Below are 20,425 nucleotides of genomic sequence, written 5' to 3' on the forward strand. Positions count from 1 at the left end.
TTGTTTTGTTTTGTTTTTAAGAAATGATAATATCGAGTCCTGATTCTTGCATAGGGAAAATGGCAAGCACATTCCATGTAAGTATAAATTGATAGAACCCCCTCACAGGAAAATTGGTATTATTTATCCAAAGCATCATAATTTTGCTCTGTTCTTTGACAAGTTCACTTCTAGAAGTTTATCATAAGGAAATAATCATAACATAGGCAAAAAAATACTTACAAGTTTAAATATAAAATTTATAATATTGACACATTGGAAACAAACGGTATTGGTTTTCTATTTCTGCTACCGTGTTTCCCTGAAAATAAGACTTAGCCAGACAATCAGCTCTAGTGCATCTTTTGGAGCAAAAATTAATATAAGACCCACTCTTATTTTGCTATGATATAATATAATATAATATAATACTGGATCTCATATTAATGTTTGATTCAAAAGATTCATTAGAGCTGATTGTCCAGCTAGGTCTTATTTTCCGGGAAACAGGGTATAACAAATTATCAGAAATTTAATGGATTAAAATGACACACATTCATTATATTACAGTTCTGACATGGGTTTTAATGGGCTAAAATCAAACTGTTGGAATGAATGCATTCCTTCCGAAGGCTATAAAAGAGACTCTGTTTCTGTACTCTTTCTAGCTTTTAGAGGACATCTATATTCCTTGACTCAAGGCGTCCTTTCTCCATTTGCAAATCCTTAAATGGCAGGTAGAATCTCTCCTCACCTTGCTCTGACACTTCTTTCACTTTTTCCATTATTCTCTCTCCCTTTCATCCCCCAGTCTCTTTTTAAGGGATCAAATAATTAGATTGATCCCATCTGGGTATTCCAGACTACTTTCTCCATCTCAAGATTCTTAACCACATATTCAAAGTCTCTTCTGCCTTGTGAGGTAACATATTCACAAGTTCCCAGGATTATGGTGTGGTCATATTTGAGGGGTCATTATTCTGCTTACCAAAAAACCTGTATGTCTACGAAAAGGATATAGATTAAATAATTAGGATACACTCTTACAATGGCATGCAATATAGTCATTAAAGCTATATTGTATGCAGAAATATGGTAATTACAAATCTTAAAATGTTAACTATGTGCTAGGCACTGTTCTAAAAGCTTTAGATATATTAACATTTACTTAATCCTCCCAACAACCCTGATATATGTGAATTATTACTCCCTGCACTGCTCCTTATAGATAAGGAAACTAAGGCACAGAAAGCTAAGCGATTTGCCTAAGATTACATGGTTGCTAAAAGGCAGAGCTGGGGTATGAAGTCAAACTGACTTCAGAGTCCCTTTACATAATAGTTAATGAGTTAGATATATGTTATTGATCTATTGTTAGGAGAAAAGAAAAGGAGATTAAAACATATGGTGTATGATATAATTCCATTCTTGAAAAAAAATGATCTACAAAAATAAGAGAGATTATCTATGGGTGAAAAGATTATGAGATATTATATCCTTTTTTTAAAATTTATTTTGAAAATACTATTATTTTCCAAACAAGAAGAAATCTAAGTTTGTACAAAATATTCAATGAATAAAATTTATTAGTTTTGCAATTGTAACGATAATTGCTGCCTTTATGTTTTTAAACTATGATGAATGAAGTAAAACTAAGAGTGAAACGATCAATGGTGTTACAAAGACCAGCTTGAGCTTTTTTGCTCTTGCTAAAGTGACTGAGTACTGAACAGACAGAAACTTACTTTGTGGCTGTGTACCCATTGCATTCCATGAGTTGTTCTGAGAGATAAATGAGATAATAGGTGTGAAATAAACTTGAAAAGTACTTTACAGTAGGATGCTAAGGTCAGCCAGATAGAGATGTGTAATATGTAACACGTTTTCCCCACAGAAACAAGATAATTAACAATAGTTATGTCAATAGACTAGGCAACAAAAGCTTTATGTAGTTGAATAGTATATGACTTTATTTCTAAAAGAAAGTGCAGCTGACATTCCAATTTGAGACATCTCTCTTCACACACTTCCATGGCACAGTTGAGATCCTCTTTAAAATCTTTTCAACTAAGGCTCCTAGGTTAATAGGAAATGGAACAAGATGGGCATGACCACCTTAAGGACTAGAACTCAATTCTTAACTAGGGCACCTTTATATAAATCAGGCATTGCTTACACTGTATCAAAAAGATGTGACATGAATTTAGTTTAGAGAAAGCAAAATATGATCTCAATAAAGCTGGGGAAAAAAAGGGATAAAGTATGTGTATCATATATATATATATATATAAAATCTCAGGGTGCCAAAAATATGCAAACACATGACTTGTAGAAGGTTTGGCAATTAAGTTCATGAACTTGTTGCAATGATGTTGCTAACCTTTTTTTGGTATCGGGGGTATTTTTCATTGAGTCTGTACCAACTGGACAGTTAACCAAGTTTACTATTTGGAAGTGCTGAAAAGGCTTTGTGAAAAAGTTAGATGAAAATGACCTGAGCTTTTCACCAACAATTCATGGCTCTTGCATCACGACAATGCACCAGCCCACACAGCACTGTCTGTGATGGAGTTTTTAGCCAGTAAACAAGTAACTGTATTGGAAAACCCTCCCTACTCACCTGTTCTGGCCCCCAATGACTTCTTTCTTTACCCGAAGATAAAGGAAATATTCAAAGGAAGACATTTTGATGACATTCAATATATCAAGGGTAATACGACGAAAGCTCTGATGGCTGTTCCAGAAAAAAGGTTCCAAAATTCCTTTGAAGGGTGGACTAGGCACTGGTGTCAGTGCATAGCTTCCCAAGGAGAGTACTTTGAAAGTGACCATAGTGATATTCAACAATGAGGTATGTAGCAGTTTTTCTAGGATGAGGTCACAAACTTCATTGTCCGACCTCGTATTCATCTTGTCACTACATACGAGGTCAGACCATATGTATATTAATGTAAATTGTAAGTAAGTATAGTAAAGAGGGTATAACACAGTGGTTTGGAACACAGATTTTGATGTCGCACTTTATACTCTAATTCTGCCACTGAGAACTCGTAAACCTGTGATCAAGAAGCTTGATTTATCTAAACCTCATAGTTTCTGTATCTTTAAAATAAGCAATGCACCAATTTATCAGTTTCTTGTGACTGATGAAGGAGACAATGTAGGTATAGCATGAGGTAGTGGATGAACACAATAAATGTTCAACAATGAACACGTATCTTGTTCACTTTTCTGAGAATACTGTGCCAATGATACCAGATCAGGAATAAAAGCCATTGTAGATTGCCTTTTATTGGGTTCCTCAAGAGGAAGCCCTGACACAAATATTTGAGTGAAATGGTTTATTTGGGAGGTGACCCCAGGAAGCACTGGTAGAGAAGGGAAATGAGGCAAGGAAGGAAGGAAACTACTTAAGAATGCATGAATAAGCGGGTTACCACTATTGGCTCTGGCGGGGAAGTTTATGTGTAGACTACAGTACGTCTCAGGGGTTCCTGTCTCTGGGCTGAGAAGCTGGGGTATTTATCCACTAACTCCCATCCATTATAGGGTGAGAGTTGTTCTCAGGGCTGTAACTTGACTCTTAAATCAAGCAACTCCAGTGGCTAGAGAAAGCCCCCCCGAGTCCCAAGTGGCTGCAGAAAGAAGATGGGCACGTACTGAAAGGCAAGTATGCAGAGACTGGGGCAGACACTGAGACTCAGCTACAGATAGCATTATGCCTTCCTTTAGCCTATAAAAGCCTAGGGACCATTGAGGCCCTTGCTGGCACAGGGAAACTAGTGCAGGATTATTGATGGATCCACATAAATGCATTGCTGCAATTATGAAACTAAAAAGGTAATAATGGAATGTTTTCCACAATATGGCAGCAGCTTCAATATTCAGCATCTACTTATAGCTTTTTTGTTGTTTGTTTGTCAATACAAAATACCTGCATCCCCAGCAGCTAGTGGATGGCTAACATGTGTAAAGACAGAGTAATAACAACTAACAGAAAAATTTGCCACTAGATACCTCCGACTTCAGTTTTACCAAGAGTTGTGGAGCAAGTATTACCTGCCAGGTACACAGTGGGTAGGAGCATGTACTGGGTTCTTATAATTTCATTCAATATTGAAAGGGATTTTCCAGAGAAAAGTCCATTAACAAATCAGGCAATTAAAAGTAGGCATTCTCACTACAGTAATAAAATATCCATATTCCATAAATTTAACAAATCAAATCCCCTTTCGGTCTCTATGGTTGACAAAATATTTCTGAAAATTCAATACCAGGCTTTTCTGGTGACTAGGTTCCCTATGCCCTATTCAATTTCTTTATGTGTAGTCATTCTGATACGCCATAACATTTATTCAAATGAAGCAGTCACGTGGGGTCCTTATTCGTGGTTACCAGCATAACGTTATCCTACACAAATGCCATTTTCTCAGTAGGGCCAAATCCTATTTGCTTCAAAAAGCTCTTGACTTGATGTGGCATCATCTGCCTTAATCTTAGTTTTCTAAACAGTTTTATTTATTTTTAAATCAATCTCGGCTCCTGATTCTAATGACTCAGTATCCCTGCAGATCTCAACACACCTTCACTTTCTGGAAAGGTTAGTCAGGAATGCTAGCTGCCCAGGGCTATAAAGGAAACCGGACCCCTTGGATCTTGAATACCCAGGCCCCAGGGGTCGCCGCCAGGAACGCACAGCCTCGCTTTTCAGCTTTCGGCCCGCAGGTGGCAGCAGCGGGCTCCGAAGCTGCTCTCTGCAGGTTACAGGAACCGCTCGCTGCACAGCTTCTGGCCGGGGCTCCCGAGCGGGGTCTGCAGCGTCGACCTCCAGGAATCTTCACCCAGCCGGGACGGTCCGTAAAGCCGAAGTACTTCAGTGCTAAAGTTGTCTCTGATCCTTTAGTTTCTTGAGTGAAAACCAACAACAGTTTGAAGCAGCACGGAAACTCATTGTGTTCCTACTCCCTCCGGTTCCCAATTTCCCCGCCAACTCCAGGAGCACCCCCTGCTCCCTTTTCCAGAGCAGCGTCTGCTCCATACTCTCCACGCTCCGGCCCTTGCAGTTCCTCGGGAGCCGGGTGCTGGGGCGCCCCTTCTCCTCCTCTGCTCCGATCCTCCGCCACAAAGGTTTTTCAGATAGTCAGGATGGCTGGGCTGCACCCCTATTTCATCACCCCATCCCCCTTCCCTTGTCCTGCTCTTCATCACACACACACACACACACACACACACACACTCACATTCACACACGGCTCGCTTGCGCATAGCGCTCCAGGCTCAGCTATAGGCGCAGGACCAACACAAGCCCAGGAAGCCACTGACATGCCACCCGGACTCTTCGCCCCTCGGTCCCCAGCGCCACCACCGCCGCTTCTGCGCCGCTCCTTCTCGCCTAGATACTGCTGCCAACAGCCCCCTCGGCGGCAGGCCAGATCGGGCTGGAAGAAGTTGACGTCTTGGGAGGGGGCGGCGGGGAGCCGGTTGAAGGATTTGTTGTACGGGGATTAACACATCTGGGCGAGGGGAGGGGCAGCGCCGCTGCAAGACGCGGCGCAGACCCCGCATCACTGCGCGCCGCAGCCACCGCCACGGCCGCCGCCCGGGACCGCGGAGCCCGGACGCCCCCTCCCGGTACGCGCCCCACCGCGCCCCGCAGCGCTCCGCGCAGAGCAGCCGCGGGCAGCGCAGGGAGGCGGACAGTCCCCCCAGAGCCGGCGCGGTGAGCGTGGGGCTGGCGCGCGTAGGGCGGCGGCCGCGCTGGGGGGCGTGCGGCGCGGAGCGCCGAGGGGGCGAAACTTCGCGGCCCGATGCCCGAGGGCGCGGCGGCGCTGCAAGCTCACCGCTGCTGCCCCTGCGGGCCCCGGGCGCGTCTTTGCGGGCGGCGTTGCCCGCGGCGCGGCGTGTGCAACGAGCGAGTGAAGGTATGTGTGGCGGGCGCGGCTGGAGCTGCCGCCGCCGCGGCGCCAGCAGGTCCTAATGCCTGTCACTTCCCAGGACGCTGGCAGCAGCAGCCCGGAGCCCCCGAGCCCTCGGCAGGTTTGCCTGTCCTTCCCCGCGATCTGATTGGATAAAGTGGGGGCTCGACGGTGGCCGACGTGGGACAGTCTGGCTGTGGCAGGGGTCTCGGAAACCATGGGTTATTGCAATGGCAGGTGCACGCTTATCTTGATCTGTGGCATGCAACTGGTAAGTGACACTTAGATTCTGTAACGTGCCTTTGAGGTAGTGGGCAGGGGGCTGCAGAAAGGGTCTGACATCGATTAGAATGGAAGAAAAAGTAAAAGAGAGAAGGTGACAGATATAGTGCCTATATTTAAAATGATTTCAGGAGGCGCACTGTCGGGTACAGGAGAGGTGAGCCTTTCTGCCCCCACCTATTTCTATCCCTCTTGACAGTTTGTCAGGTGCGGGTTAAACTTGTGTTTAATTTCTTTGAGCAAAGCAAGATGTAGCTCTTGTTCCTTTATGTTCTGCATTCCTAGTAATGTAACAACGTGATCGTCACATATAATTTATTATACAGGTGTTAAAACAGAGAAATAAAGAATTTTTGACTTTTCTCCCACGTACTAATTTTTGCAGTATCTTTGTTTCTTCGTTGACATGTGTTATTTTTCATGGAGTATATTGTCTTATAAGTATAATACTCTAACAAAACACTATGTAGGGCAGATGGTATCCTTACAGTGGTCTTATCTGGAAGCCACATTGAGTTTTAAAAGTATGTAGGTTGAAGTGAAATACTTAGGTGAACTTAGCAACACATTGCCATAGACTGACCCAGTAGCCTTTAAATCACAATTATTACAATTCTAAGGAAAAATATTCTGACTTACATTATATGTGTATTTGCTCCTGAAATAGATACTGTTGTTTGATCCCATAGGATGGAGAATTATATGTACTTTTTGAGGGATGTTGTTCAGTTGTAAAGAGGCAAAGAGCCAACAATGGAAAAATGTCACGTCTCTAAATTTAAATTCCCCAAGGGCAATAGAAAGAGGGGCTGAGAATACTTTAGAGGTGACAAATACACCACTGTAAGTGGTTAATTTGAGGTAGGAGGTACTTGCTCACTCCTGTTATCAAATAGCTTTCCCTGGAAAGTATAAATTAATCTGAATAGCCACCTATGTTTCCAACATTGTTTCATAAAGGCTGAAAGGATACAAAACTGAAGGTAATTTCTGAGATCCCAATCAGTAAAGTGTTCAAAAGAGCAAGGGTTTGCTACTGAAAATGATAGAAGAATTCCTTAAGTGTTCTTCATTGTTTATCAGTTGTCATGAAGTCCATGAGTGGTGGCTGTTACTGTTTTATTTAGTATTTAGCTGAAGCAGTGCTTTTTCTTGTATATTATCTCAGGATGTTTTTCTTTCCCCGGGAAGTTGTCTGATGTATATTTTGATCTGTGAATTACTTAGGCGCTTGGTTTAAGAAAAAGAAGATAGAAATATAAATATAATTGTAAGAATGTAATATTTTCTTGATGCGTAAACCACTTTATTTTTTCCTACCACGTATTAAAGTTTTGCAATAAAGGATTTTTACTCTTAATGATAAAACTAATCAGAACAATAAGAGAGCTTACTTTGTTAAACTACATTAGGCCAAGTATATCAAATTGCATAAACATTTTCAAAACAATCTCATGTTCATATATAGTTTAGGAAACAATACATTTGCTTGTGCACTGTGTGAAAGCATGAAGCCGTGAGATGAGTAGGTGGGTAAAAGCCTTCTTATGCTGTTTTCAATTTTAAAAATGTGATTTAACTTTTAATCATTTAATATAGTGGGGCTTTATTATGGCACATGTAGGCATTAGATCTATATGGCATCTTGTGTGATGAAGACAGACTCCTCAAGAACTTAAATGATTTTAGAAAAACATAAAGATACAAATAGGGAAGCTAAATATACCAAGGAAGGGGATAAGGCTAAAGGTTTCTTTGTGTGTGTGTGTGTGTGTGTGTGTGTGTGTGTGTGTTCATATGCATGCATACATGCATTGGTGTGTTAGAGATATGCTACATCACTTATGAAACAGAAATTCTGAATCAAAGCTAAGTTCTCTAACAAAATAGAATCTGCTGCAATATAGGACTGTTCAGTCTAAGCAAGTATCCATTTGAACCCTACAAAGTATTGTATGCTCTATAAGGATTATGATTTTTTTTCCATTCAGACTTATGTATCACCAGGATAATATAATTAGCAGCCATGTTCATGCAGATGCAGAACAAAAAACAAAGGACGAAGAATATCTCATTGTTTTGATAGGGTGAACTGATCGCATTTAAAGGACCTCAGAGATTTCTAGTAATTGTTGCTTCTTAGAAATACAGTATTTAATTTTAAGTAAAACAATTCTTTTGCAAGTTAATAGTTGCAAAGGACAGAACAACAACAAAATAGATGGGTGTATATATTTTCCTTTGCTGTTGACAGATCTTTAAAAACTTTTTGTATCTTTCATCTATTACAAGTACAGATTGTTTTATAAGTAGCCAAGTTTCAAGAATAAGTCATGATTCATGTACTACTGATTGACACAGAAGTTCACTCAGTTTTGTTTACTTTTGAAGTGTTTAGTGTGCATTCCTGTAACACTTGGGTGTAGCTTTTTTTGCAGCTGTGCAGAAAAATATCTTAATTTATTAAAATTAATTGAAGACAAAGATAATCTAAGATAGAAACTTTAGTTTTTTTAAGTAACTTTACTAAGTTTCTGGAAATATTTACTTCCAATTCTGTAAGTACTTAAAGGAATATTTATGTCTATGTAAACTTGCAACTAATCTTAGTAGAAGATGAGGTAGCTTTTGGTGTTGTAGAGATGGGAATCTCATTCATCAATTAATTATCAGAGCAGACTCAGTATTTTGATCCATCAACAAGTAATGGACAGATACGAAACCTCCAGAGAAAGTTACCTGTCATTTTGTATCTCCACTTTTAATTATATTCAATGTAATATTTGGCAGACTACAAATGTGGATAAACATACATTCTTTTAAAAATCTCAAAATCAGTTTATAAGACAAGAAATTAGAATTTCATACTGTAGAGATTTCATACAAAACTTCCATTTTATGAAAAAGGTGTCTGTCTCTGTATATCATAAATTAAGATATTTGACCTATATGGTTACTCCAACTTCAGATTCATACCCCTATGAAAAAGGGGTATGATTTCTGGAAACCGATTTGCTGCATGTGCAGAATCCAGAGTTTAAGCTCATAATCTCAAGAAGGTAATTTTCTTTTTATCATTGCTGTCCTTAATGCTCAGAAACTGAAGATTTCAGATAGTAACAAAAACCATCATGGCATTTGAAGTGGTGGATATAGTGGGTACAGGACAAGCACAATTTAACTTCTTATCTACAACTTTCAGCAGTTCATGAAAGAGTTTCAGCTCCCCTCCACCCCCAATGTTTGGTTGAATGAAAGAGCCCTTTATATAAATGTTGAAAAATAGTACTCAGCAATTTCCCAGTGAAAAATTAATCAGTTATAATATGAAAGAATATAACTTATTTTAGACGGAAGACAGCTTTGTTTTCAATTATAGAAATTCAAAACCACCCACATTTTTGTACATCAGGCCCCTATATGGCACAAAGCACACAAGCCCTAAAGTACTACCAGGAGAAATTATAGATTTACATTAACCGATTAACACTTGAAAATGCCATTCTTGCCATGTGCTCTATGAAATATTGCTAACTTGGAGCAGGTGCAACTAACAATTAGGTTAGTACACATGTGTGTGCAGCTGTGTGAAGGAGCACATTAGAAACTTAATTAAGAATGATCAGTTGCTTTCTACTGCACAGTTACTAAACATTTTTAGAGGTACACATTTATTAGAGAAGGCCTTGAGCACCTAGATGGACTAAAAAAACCCAAATTTATTATAATTATGGAGTATTTCAATGGTGTCAATTGTGATTTATGCAGTGTTCATACTTACATGCTCTTTGATTACTTTTTAGAAAATAAAGCATTACATGAATTGGCTTAAAAAAGATTGGTAGAATCTTATGATTTTCCTAGGATACCTTTGACAAGTTTGAAAGTTCTCCAAAAGTATGGAACTTTACCTGTCACACTCCTTCCTGCCCAGAGAATTTAAAAAATGTAGGTTCAAATATCATTGATAATAAAATCTTGAGGTAGTTAACTAATCTGATTCATGGACAAATCTAAAAATTTTCATGTAATATGTCAAAAACTTGTGATGTAAAAATAAGCTAAGAGTTTGCTAAGTTATAAAATAACTTACTTCTTTTTAAATGTTTTCTACTTTTGCACCCTGACATTTTGTCACGCATCTACATATATACATATATATCATTTAATTTACTCTTTCTGTGTAATTTAGCACTACTCTGCTCTAATGTTTACCAAGAAAGATGTAGAAACTTCTTCCAGTGTCAAGCTCTCTTTCTTGGTTCATAAACCAAGTGGCAGCTTTTTCTCATACACCCAAAGTTTCAAACAACCAATCTGTGCAGAACTGTTCTCCTTTCTCAAATAAAATAAAGGCTTGGATGGCTGGCATCCCTGTGTAGAGTGCCAGAGGGGCCCATATGTGGGCAGTGGCCCAGAAATGCGAGTGGGCCTTGCCACTTCCTTTTCCCTCTGATGCTACTTTACTTTGGGGTCAAATTCTCTACTTGCCCAGTCAAGAATTTCAGAACGGCAGCCAGGGATTCCTTAAAATAGGTGGTCTTTATTTCTTGGTCTGTTTCTTTTTTGTGCATGTGTGTGTTTGACAAAAATAAAATCTGAACCAGAAGCACATTTTAACATTTCTATGTTTATATTGGAAATAAAAAAAATATTGAAATTATGACATCAATTGCATTAAATATTTGTATGTACTACTAATGGCTAAAATTTAAAAGGATATATTCAGTTATTTAGTAGAACTTCAAACAACTCAGTATAATTTATCCCAAAGTAGCTTTGAAACTACTATTGCTCATAATGGAAATTACCCTATTTCCATGCCTTAGAACACACAGATGTGAGAAATCACACACACACACACACACACACACACACACACACACACACACACATTCACGAGAAATCTTTCTAGTCTATTTTTTCACTTAGATAATGAACTCTTTCAATTTTGGTCCCCTTTCTCCACCGCACCCCCATCCCAGAAATTGATTATTGTTTATTTTCAATATAATAAACTACATAGGCCATCAAGATGTGACATTATCTAGGATTCCTTCCCCCTCCCCCAACAACAATAGAAACAAGTACTGGATTTACACCTACTTCATTTCTGTAAGGTGGAAATAATAGCATATGAAACATTTGTTATTACCAACCCCAACAAATTGAAGGACACTTAAAAATTATGAAGGCAGTTATATTGCTTTCTTTCTCTAGGTTAGGGAGGAAAATTAAATTTATAAACTGGTTTCTCTTCTTTTTATAGTTCAGGTGTGTTTAGAAAGTTCTTACTATTTAAAGGCATTATTTGCTTCATCTTCCTGAAAGCACCATTTTCCTTCTTTTTTTTTTTTTGCTTAAACTCTACAACATTCACTGGGTCTAACTGACAGAAACAGTTTGTGATGTTTAATGTAATGCATGCTATAGACTTTTTTCAACCTGGAATAGGAGGAGAGTGACATTTAATGTCAATAATTTTTACCTTTTAAATTACTTATGGATCACATGCTAACTTTGATTGCTCTAAAAACACTTTTTGAAAAGTTACAAATAAACTGACTTTTACGTGCATTTTGAAAAAAAATTTTTTTCTAATTTTGGGTGTTTTTATAACTTGCTATGTTTTAAAAATCTAGCTTTGTGAAATACTTAATAAAAGACTGTTAGTATTTATTGGAAGCTTGCTCTGGACTAAATGATAAACATGTGTGTGTGTGTGTGTTTGTGTGTGTGTGTGTTTTCCACCTATACCTTTCTATAAATCCTGTGAGGTAGGTAATAGATATTAATCTCCCCATTTTACAGAGGAGGAAACGGAGGCTCTGAATGTTTAAGCAACTTTCTTAATTCACCCTTTTAGTAAGTGGGAGAGCTTGCATTCAAACCCAGTAGTTCCTGACTTTAAGGCAGCCTAAGTTTGTGCCACTGTGCTACACTGTATCCTTTCTGTGCAACATAAAGCAACATCAGTAGCTTCCATTTGTTTTGCTAACAAATGAAACATATACCTACTAATTCCTGGTTGACACAGTAACCAACACAAGACTAAGTAGGCTCAGAGAGTGGGGCTGATGGCAGGTTCCTGTCCACACCTGACTGTCCCAGGTGGACTTTGGCTTCACAACAATGAGCTGCTGGTACCTTGTTTACCCGAAAATAAGACCTAGCCAGACCATCAGCTGTAATGAGTCTTTTGGAGCAAAAATGAATATAAGACTCAGTCATATTTTAATATAAGACCGGGTCTTATGTAATGTAATGTAATGTAATGTAATGTAATGTAATGTAATGTAATGTAATGTAATACAATACCTGGTCTTATTTTAATATAAGACTGGGTCTTATATCATTTTTAATAATTTTTGCTCCAAACGACACATTAGAGCTGATGGTCCAGCTAGATCTTATTTTCAGGGAAACACGGTCTGCGGTCTAGAGAGTAAAAGGAGGGCCCCCCCCCCCCTTGCAGTCAGTGCCCCTTGCCCTAACATTGCAAAACACTCTTGTATTTCTACTCTAGACAAATCATTGCTGGTAATAGGTTGTATTTCTGTCATCGATTAAGAATGGGACAAAAAAAAAAAAAGGTACAGCTACTATGCATTTCTAGCCGATTACTGAGACATAGCTATGCAGAAGTTAGTGGCTTGGACACTTTGATATGTGTGTTTAAAAAAATTCTATGGGAAGAAGAAATGTATTCATTTTTTCTCAAATTTCAGCTTTTCTTTTTTTTAAACCAAGCCCTGAGGAATGGCTAATGCAGAGTAAAGTCATTTGCTTTTTTTTCCCACCCAACATGCCCCAAATCCTCAATCCATCCAGACTACTATTAGTGAGAATATTAGTTACAAGTATTGTTGTTGGAAATGACTTTGAGCAATAGGTTATTTTAAATAGGCATTGAATATCCTACAACACATCTGGAACTTGAGAGTACCTCCGAGTCTCCGGCAGGCTTTTTTGTACACAAATCGATGGGCTCACCCCAGGGTTTCTGATGCACTAGGTCTGGGGTAGGGCCTAGACCTAGAATTTGCTTTTCTAATCAGTTCCCAGGTAACACTTATGGTCCCGGTCAGGGGCCAGACATTGGGAACTACTGGCCTAGGACACAGGTCTTCCCTTAATGATGTTGCACGAGAGCATGACCTGTTCATGAAATCCTTCACCGACTAGATAATTAGCTCATTTCTTCTTTTGTCCTGTTATGTGAAAGACAACTTTTCTTCAGGACCAGGTATGCCTATTTCTGACATCCAGCTTAGTCCCTATTTAGAAGTTTAAAGGAAATGGAAGGTCTTTCACAGCTGTTGTGTGTTTGCAATGACGAGAGATATAGAAAAACCTGAAAGTGATTCAATGCCTCTAGTCTATACCCTCTATGCCTGGTGGGCTGGAGTGGAATTGGTTCCTTTAACTGCCTCTATTTCCTAGCCTAGCCCCTCAGTTTAAATTTCTGGAACAGCTTCTCACTGTGCTAAAGCACAGCCCTGGGAGAGAGAGAGAGAGGAGGCAATATGCTGGAAACACACTGGACTAAGTGAGAAGGCAGGTTTTTCTGTACCCAGACTGGTGCTCTTAAACTGGGTAAGTAAATAACAGTGACTTTGCTCCGGCCATTTATGTTCCTGAGTGCCACTTCCTCATTTGAAAAATGGGGCAAATAATTCCTGACCTGTTTACACTATAGGACACTTCGGAGTATGGGGGGGAGAAAACATGTTTAAAGTTTACATGAAAGACTTTACTGTTGTGTTACTTCTGATCCCTTGAACATTTTTGTAATTATTAATAGTTTAATCTTTCAGAACTGTTCATCTAATGAAAGTAGTAGTAGTTTATAGGGGTGTTTATATATCATTTGACCAGTGGCACCAGTTGCAACAACGTTTCTTATAGAAACATTTTTTCTTCACCCACCATCATTTTGGGGAGACTCTATAAATAAGGATTGTAACATGAGGTGCAAATGGTTTGAACTAAATAAAACAATTTGCTTAGGTGTCTGATATACTTAGATTTCACAAACCAGTCAGCATGCTCCATCATCTGGCCAGAATTTCTAGAACTGTGTTCCATGGGAGCTAGTTCTGCATAAATGCTCGACTAAACATGAGCTCTGAGGTTTAGTAAGATGTCGGTGTTGCAGGCTTTATCCTCTCTCCTACCTTAACCCCTAAGGGTCACAATATGTACATTAGCAGCTCCTGGAAGCCCTACACTAAAGAAACCCTTGCTTAATTCCATTTAACTCTGCAGATACCTACAAAGAACTTGCTCTGAACCAAGGAACCTCTTTTTGTGGTATATCTCCTATTACTCTTTCATGGAATGAGTATTATCAGAAACATTTTTCAGTGACATTTTATTCTAGGCTAAAGATGCAGTGTTAATAATATTAAAGTATTATCTAAACCATTTAAAGCCCAAGAATTCAGTATGGAAACTTAGCCTATTAAACAGGTATCTAACAAATAAGACATAAAGATGTGTAAGAATATCTAATATTATCACATAATTAAAATAAGTGAAGGAAACCTTGTTTTCAGATACTTGGCTATTATTATTATTATTATTATATGTGTACTTGAGTTTCTTGAAATTATGTTGCAGCCACTAAAATCACAAACCTTAATGTTGAAACTCAGTCAAGTCCAATTGCTGATGTTGTAAAAAAGAAGATGACATGTTGCAATAGGTTTGCAGGGATATTTAGAACTTCAGCACACCTGGCAAAGGGCATCTGCAGAAGCACTTTGTTTTAAAAGCAGTGGTGAGGAGCACTGTCTGTACAAAACCATACTCACTCAATCCAGCATCATACCCTAAATGTTTGCCTTTGCAGGCAGGGTGGTGAGGAGTGAGTCCTCATACTGACTTTTGTTTTCTAATCAATGCATGCACTCTAAAACTGTGGCACATTTAAGAAACCCAACAATGTTTCATTCTTTGAAAACAAATGGGTCTTAGTTTGGAATGGAGGGATCAAATCTCTCCTGTTAACAGAAGTCTTTGTATGCATTTGTATGATGCTAATTACAGAACAGAATAAGGAGGTGTTTCAAATCCTTTAACTGACAGCTGTGTGTCCAATGATGGACGGGTCAATGTTACGTCTGAAATGTTTAGTGGTAGGGAATTCGTATGAGCCTACTCTATATGGCTTCTAGCCATAGGAAATATACAAGGCAGATCTCTCAGAGTATTATTTTTATAAATGACAGGCTCTGATGGCACTGGGAAACACAAATTGGGGAGGACTTCTACAGGCCCCAGTAGGAAGAGAATACTACAGCCTGGTTGTATGCTGCCTTCTATGCTCTTGGCCCCTTGGAAAGGGGTCTGCTGACTGGCCTTGGCATTGAGCACCTTTTTTGTTTTGGCACCTTTAGTAGTGGGAGGCAGTTTGCTCCTGGAGGTCACAATTCATCCCTGTAGACACAGGGATTCTGACCTCATTCTCTTTATACGATAAGGATCAGTACCCTGTAGGATATGGTGTATTCAGGTGCTACCTGTTTGTTCCACTTGATTACACTGAGGTGCAGAGATGAGATTTGGGTCTGTGGATGTGTTTAACTCCAGTTATTGGGACCAGTGCGCGAGCTACATATTTGAAAGCTTTAGAAGCTATTGAGAGTTTGACATTACACAGGTGGTACATAAAGAGCCCTGTATATCTTTGTTCCTTCTTCTTTTTTTTTTTAATAAAGCTTGCTCACAAATTTGATGATTGTGAACCTATAACTTGTGAGTTTCTAAAATATCGGAGCTATGTGTAGGGTTATGTATTTCTTATCCTTATCAATGGGAATTAATTTTTAAACAAGATTTTCATTTTTGTCCATTTTTCATAAAATATTTCCATTTTCTTTATTTTGTTCAATGCCATTTTATTCAATCAAAGGATGATAGTTAAATCATGGATGTTCAGTAGCATTTATGAACCTAAGTTTTGCTTTTCTTTTGGCCTGGTATTAAAATTTCCCTTTTCTATAGGACTGGGGGTTGTGTGGGGGTGGCTGGCTCCTGAATGTCTGTCAATTCAAAAGCAAGGAATACTAATCTACTTAAAATGATGGATCATTTTTAAAGGACATTCTGGTGAAGTCTGGGAAGTTGACTGTGAATTCATTAATAGTTTTATAAGAGTATATTTATGATTTTATGTAAAACATTCCTGGGAAGTTCCACAGGCTCTTAGAGATGTGGGATGGCGCTTTCGCAGTTTACTATTTTTAGTGTCTTGGATTCGATTTGTTTTTGTTCACAAAAGCTGCTCGGAAATTCAGTCAAATAGTGTAAGTTCAGTCTACATTTAGTCAATGTAAATCTTGTAACAACATTTTTTGGTAACGTTTAATTATTTGTTTCTTGTTATCATCTTTAAGGGAAACCTGTTGGTTTTTCCCTTTCTTTTCATAAGCATGAGGTAGAGATGATGTTCTGTTACTGTCCCTCCTTTAATTCTTGGGTTTTGTTCGGTACTAAAATGGCCTAAAATGTTAACTTGTCCCTAAAATTGAAAGAAATAAAGCTCAGTGAGTTTTGTTTGTTTGTTTTTTGAGGTTTATAGACCGATTTGATATAGACTGTACACACAAAAGAATTTTGTTGCATGTTTGCTGCTGATAGGTCCCTCTTTTAATTTTATCTTTCATAATATGAATAAAAACATTGAACTTTAACAGGAATACTTGCATAGGAAATGTTAGCAAATTTATTGACAGAGGCAGTGATCTCAGTTTACAGGCTAAAAATCATTCCGTGAGATTAAAATGTCTCTTTTACAAACATATCTCTCTGAAAGGCTTTCTGATAGATGCAGCAGTGGGTGGGCCCATTACCATTTATGTGCTGAGAATTAGGTGTGCACAGGGCCCTGGGTGTTGGGATATGGGAAAGACCCAGAAAAACTCCAGGAAACAATCTGGACGCGGTTCCTAAGCTGCGATGCTGCAATGCTGTGTTCCAGCTATGATTGTTTTAAAACGAATGAATGAATTAATGAACAGTGGGAGGAAATTAAGTAATTACTAAATCAGCTTCATCAAGTAGGATTTGTGAAATGTCCACACACGAATAGCATAATGATATATGCTGAATAAATTAAATGTATGTTTCTACCCTTTTGTCAATTAGGCTACCATCTAACTGAAAGGAATGTCAAGCTGTGCGTTTCTATCGTGAATTGATCTAATATCTAGTAGTTGTAATAATTGAAGATTGGTTTAAATTTCAACCTGATCCTTATTCTTTGTGTATTTAGTAGCCATACTGCTTAATGTGATAGTAGCTAAACATGCTTTACTGTTCTGTTCATTATGTACTGGAAGATCACTTATAAGCTTAATATAAATACGATCAGTGTTGGTGCAAAATAATTGTTGATGTAAAATGGGCCATCATGGTCCATTTTTTAAAAATTTGAATTTATTTTTTTTAGATTCTTATTAACTAACTTTATTTAATGCAGTTATTTAGCTATTATTTAGATATTCCAAAAGTTCTTTTAGATCCGAATAAATAACGAAATGAATTTTGTCTTTATGTTTCATATCTCCAGAGGAGTTTTTAACTTTTGTCTGTATCATAGGCTCTTTTGAGAATCTGTTAAATTCTATGAACTTTTTCACTACAAAAATACTCATATAACTTGAGGAGATTCACAAATTTCTAACCCTAATTCATGAAACTTAGGTGAAAACCCCTGATAATTTTTTTTCTTTTCTTTCTTTTTTGGTCTATCACATCATCAAGATATTTTGCTTATCAACAATTTCAATTCAGTTACTTTGAATTTGGCATCATTTGAGGAGATTATATACTGGGGGTGCCAGAAAAAATGCCTATACATGACTTGTTATTCATCTTTTGTTATTGGTATATTTTGAGTATTACAATTTTAATACAGTTCTTTTCTTTCTTAAAATGTGTATTCAGTTTTTGGTACCCTCTGTATATGTATTTGGTATGCATTATATTGTAAAGATATATGCACTTACATAAGTACACATATGTGTCGGCCTATGTGTAATGCAACATATAAGAAGCGGAGTACAGTTGAATAGTGTAAACAAATTGACAAACCTTTGTCAAGGAGATTGAATGATCTGTGTAGATACTTACAGCGTAATATAGGATGATAAGAACTGTAAGAGAAGCAAGAATAATGTACTAAGGAGATATCCGTTATGTCTTCCTCATAGACTGATCACACAAGGTATGAAGGGCTAGCATATGATAGGTTAAGATAACTATAACCAGAGATGGGAAAAGAGAATCTCAGGAGGAAGAAATGATAGTAGCACACTGGTGAGAATGAAGGAGCATCTGTGTGGGACGAGGAAGAGTCAGATTTACTGGTAAGTAGGGGAGAATTGGGAGGTGAAGCAGGGAATGGAAGGGGAAGGGGTGCAGTTTGTGGATGACTTAAGCACCTATGGAGGGAGTTTAAGCTTTATAGGATAGGATATGTGTTTCTATAGCTGTTAGTTCTCAAGATGAATGGCCCAATGCCTCATAGTAGAATAAGAGGCAGCATGATGTGAGAGTGAGAGCCGAGACTTGGAACAAGTCCTGTGGGAAATGTGAGGGCAAAACAGCAATAAATTACAGGATTGTTGAATTGCATCAAAGGCCTTAATGAAACTGGGTGACATGCATTTGTAGGGAAACCAATTACTTCTCCATCATTCCCCAACATTCTAAAAACTGGAATGGAGAAACAGGAAATGGAAGTTCCCTGGTTCTTAGACTGAACAAAACTGAGGGACTATGAGAGCATTAAGGTGTCATTGAGAATAAAATGTCTGACCGCAAGTAGGGCTGGGTGGGAAAGAGTGATATCAGAATGGGAGGGGTAGTTAGATTACTGGAATGCTATTGCAAACATTTGAGAATAAGGAGGTGAGTACAGCAGAAGGGAGATAATAGAAAAGGTGGGAGGTAAGATGGTTGTGGTGAGATGATAAACACAGCTCAGAACTTGGAGCGGCATGCTACCTGGGTGATGCTGAGACCCTCAATTGGCCACAGAATTGGGTGGAGGGTTTAGTGGTCCAGAAAGATGAGAGGCAGTGAGGCCCAGCTATAGAAGAGTCGTCACTGTGTATTTTGGCTTTATTAAATATGGGCAGAAATAAGAGACTGAAGAGGAACACAGCCAGGAGAAAATGAGTGTTGTGGAGCTTTTAAATTGTGAGAATTGGGGAGAGTTTGGTTTAAGCAGGTGATTGGCGCTGGAAAAGGAGGATGGTTAGGGACAGTCCAAAGGTAGCTGAGGCAGGGAAGATGAATTGGGAAGAATGCAAATGTTTATTTAATGAATAGATGAGTGCAGTGATTAAGGAAGGCGAAAGGCAGGCTTTAGGCAAAGCACTTTCTCAACTTCAGAAATAGTGCCAGTTTGAACTGGACAATTCTTGCACGCACGTGTGTGTGCGTGTGTGTGTTCTATTTATTGCAGGATGTTGAACAGTGTCGCTGGCCTCTACACACTAGATGTGGGTAGCATGCTCCCAATTGTGACAATCAGAAATGTCTCTAGACATTGCCAAATTGCAAAATAGCCCCCTTGTTGAGATCCATTGAGCTAAAGCAAGTTGCTAGAAAGATCACTTAGAACAGCAGGTTTTCTTTATAATAGATTTTAAGCTGTCTAGAAGACAGTGGAGGCGATTGTGAAAGGAAAACTAGCCTTGAGTTGGGTCATTGTGGACCTGTGAGAGATGTCCTGCTCAACATGGCCCTGGGTCACAATCTTGGGGGGGCTTTCTGAAAAGTCAACACCAGTACCTCATCCCCCAGCCTCTTGACCTATGGCAATACATTTTTCTGGGAGGTAACCTAGTGTCTAGACATTTTGAAAGCCCTCTGCATGATTTTGGTGTGTTTCCAAGCCGGTAGTAAATGAGGAGAGCAGTCTGGTGGTTTAGCCCTTGTGATGGCACAGGGAAAAGCAGGAGCAAAGGAAAAGGAGATTGGAAGGTAGGTTGAACCTACATTAGGGAAGGGGAGTGCTGAGTAAGCATTTGTGGGAATATTGACTGGAGAGAAAATGTTGAACTAGATTTATTTGAAAGCTCCTTTTTATTGTCAATTACATGCTCAACCAAGCCTTTGTATTCTTGGCTGTTTTGCTCACAGTAGTTTGAGCCAGGCTGTTATCTAAGACTTGGTGAATGATAGCTATCCTTTGGTGCCAGCAGAGACTGTTAGTGAATATTTGACACTTTTAA

The 20,425-nt window shown here is 38.7% G+C and overlaps 1 protein-coding gene across 4 annotated transcripts in view; it reads left to right on the top strand.

Moving 5' to 3' along the window:
• Positions 1 to 5,766: 5,766 nt before the first annotated feature.
• Positions 5,767 to 20,425, top strand: part of NKAIN2 (sodium/potassium transporting ATPase interacting 2) — an 872,501-nt gene continuing 857,842 nt past the window's right edge. For 2 of the 4 annotated variants that reach the window (XR_004421704.1, XM_033094066.1), the window contains exon 1: positions 5,799 to 6,165. Coding sequence is in view for 3 of the 4 variants with exons in the window: in XM_033094066.1 (XP_032949957.1) it covers positions 6,112 to 6,165 (54 nt within the window). In the remaining variant the exon portion in view is untranslated. Of the gene's footprint in view, positions 6,166 to 20,425 lie in introns of all 4 variants that reach the window. The other 2 variants (XM_033094056.1, XM_033094035.1) reach the window with 2 other exon arrangements.

The sequence above is a fragment of the Rhinolophus ferrumequinum genome, chromosome 3 (assembly GCF_004115265.2).
Source record: "Rhinolophus ferrumequinum isolate MPI-CBG mRhiFer1 chromosome 3, mRhiFer1_v1.p, whole genome shotgun sequence".
Classification (NCBI taxonomy): Eukaryota; Metazoa; Chordata; class Mammalia; order Chiroptera; family Rhinolophidae; genus Rhinolophus; species Rhinolophus ferrumequinum.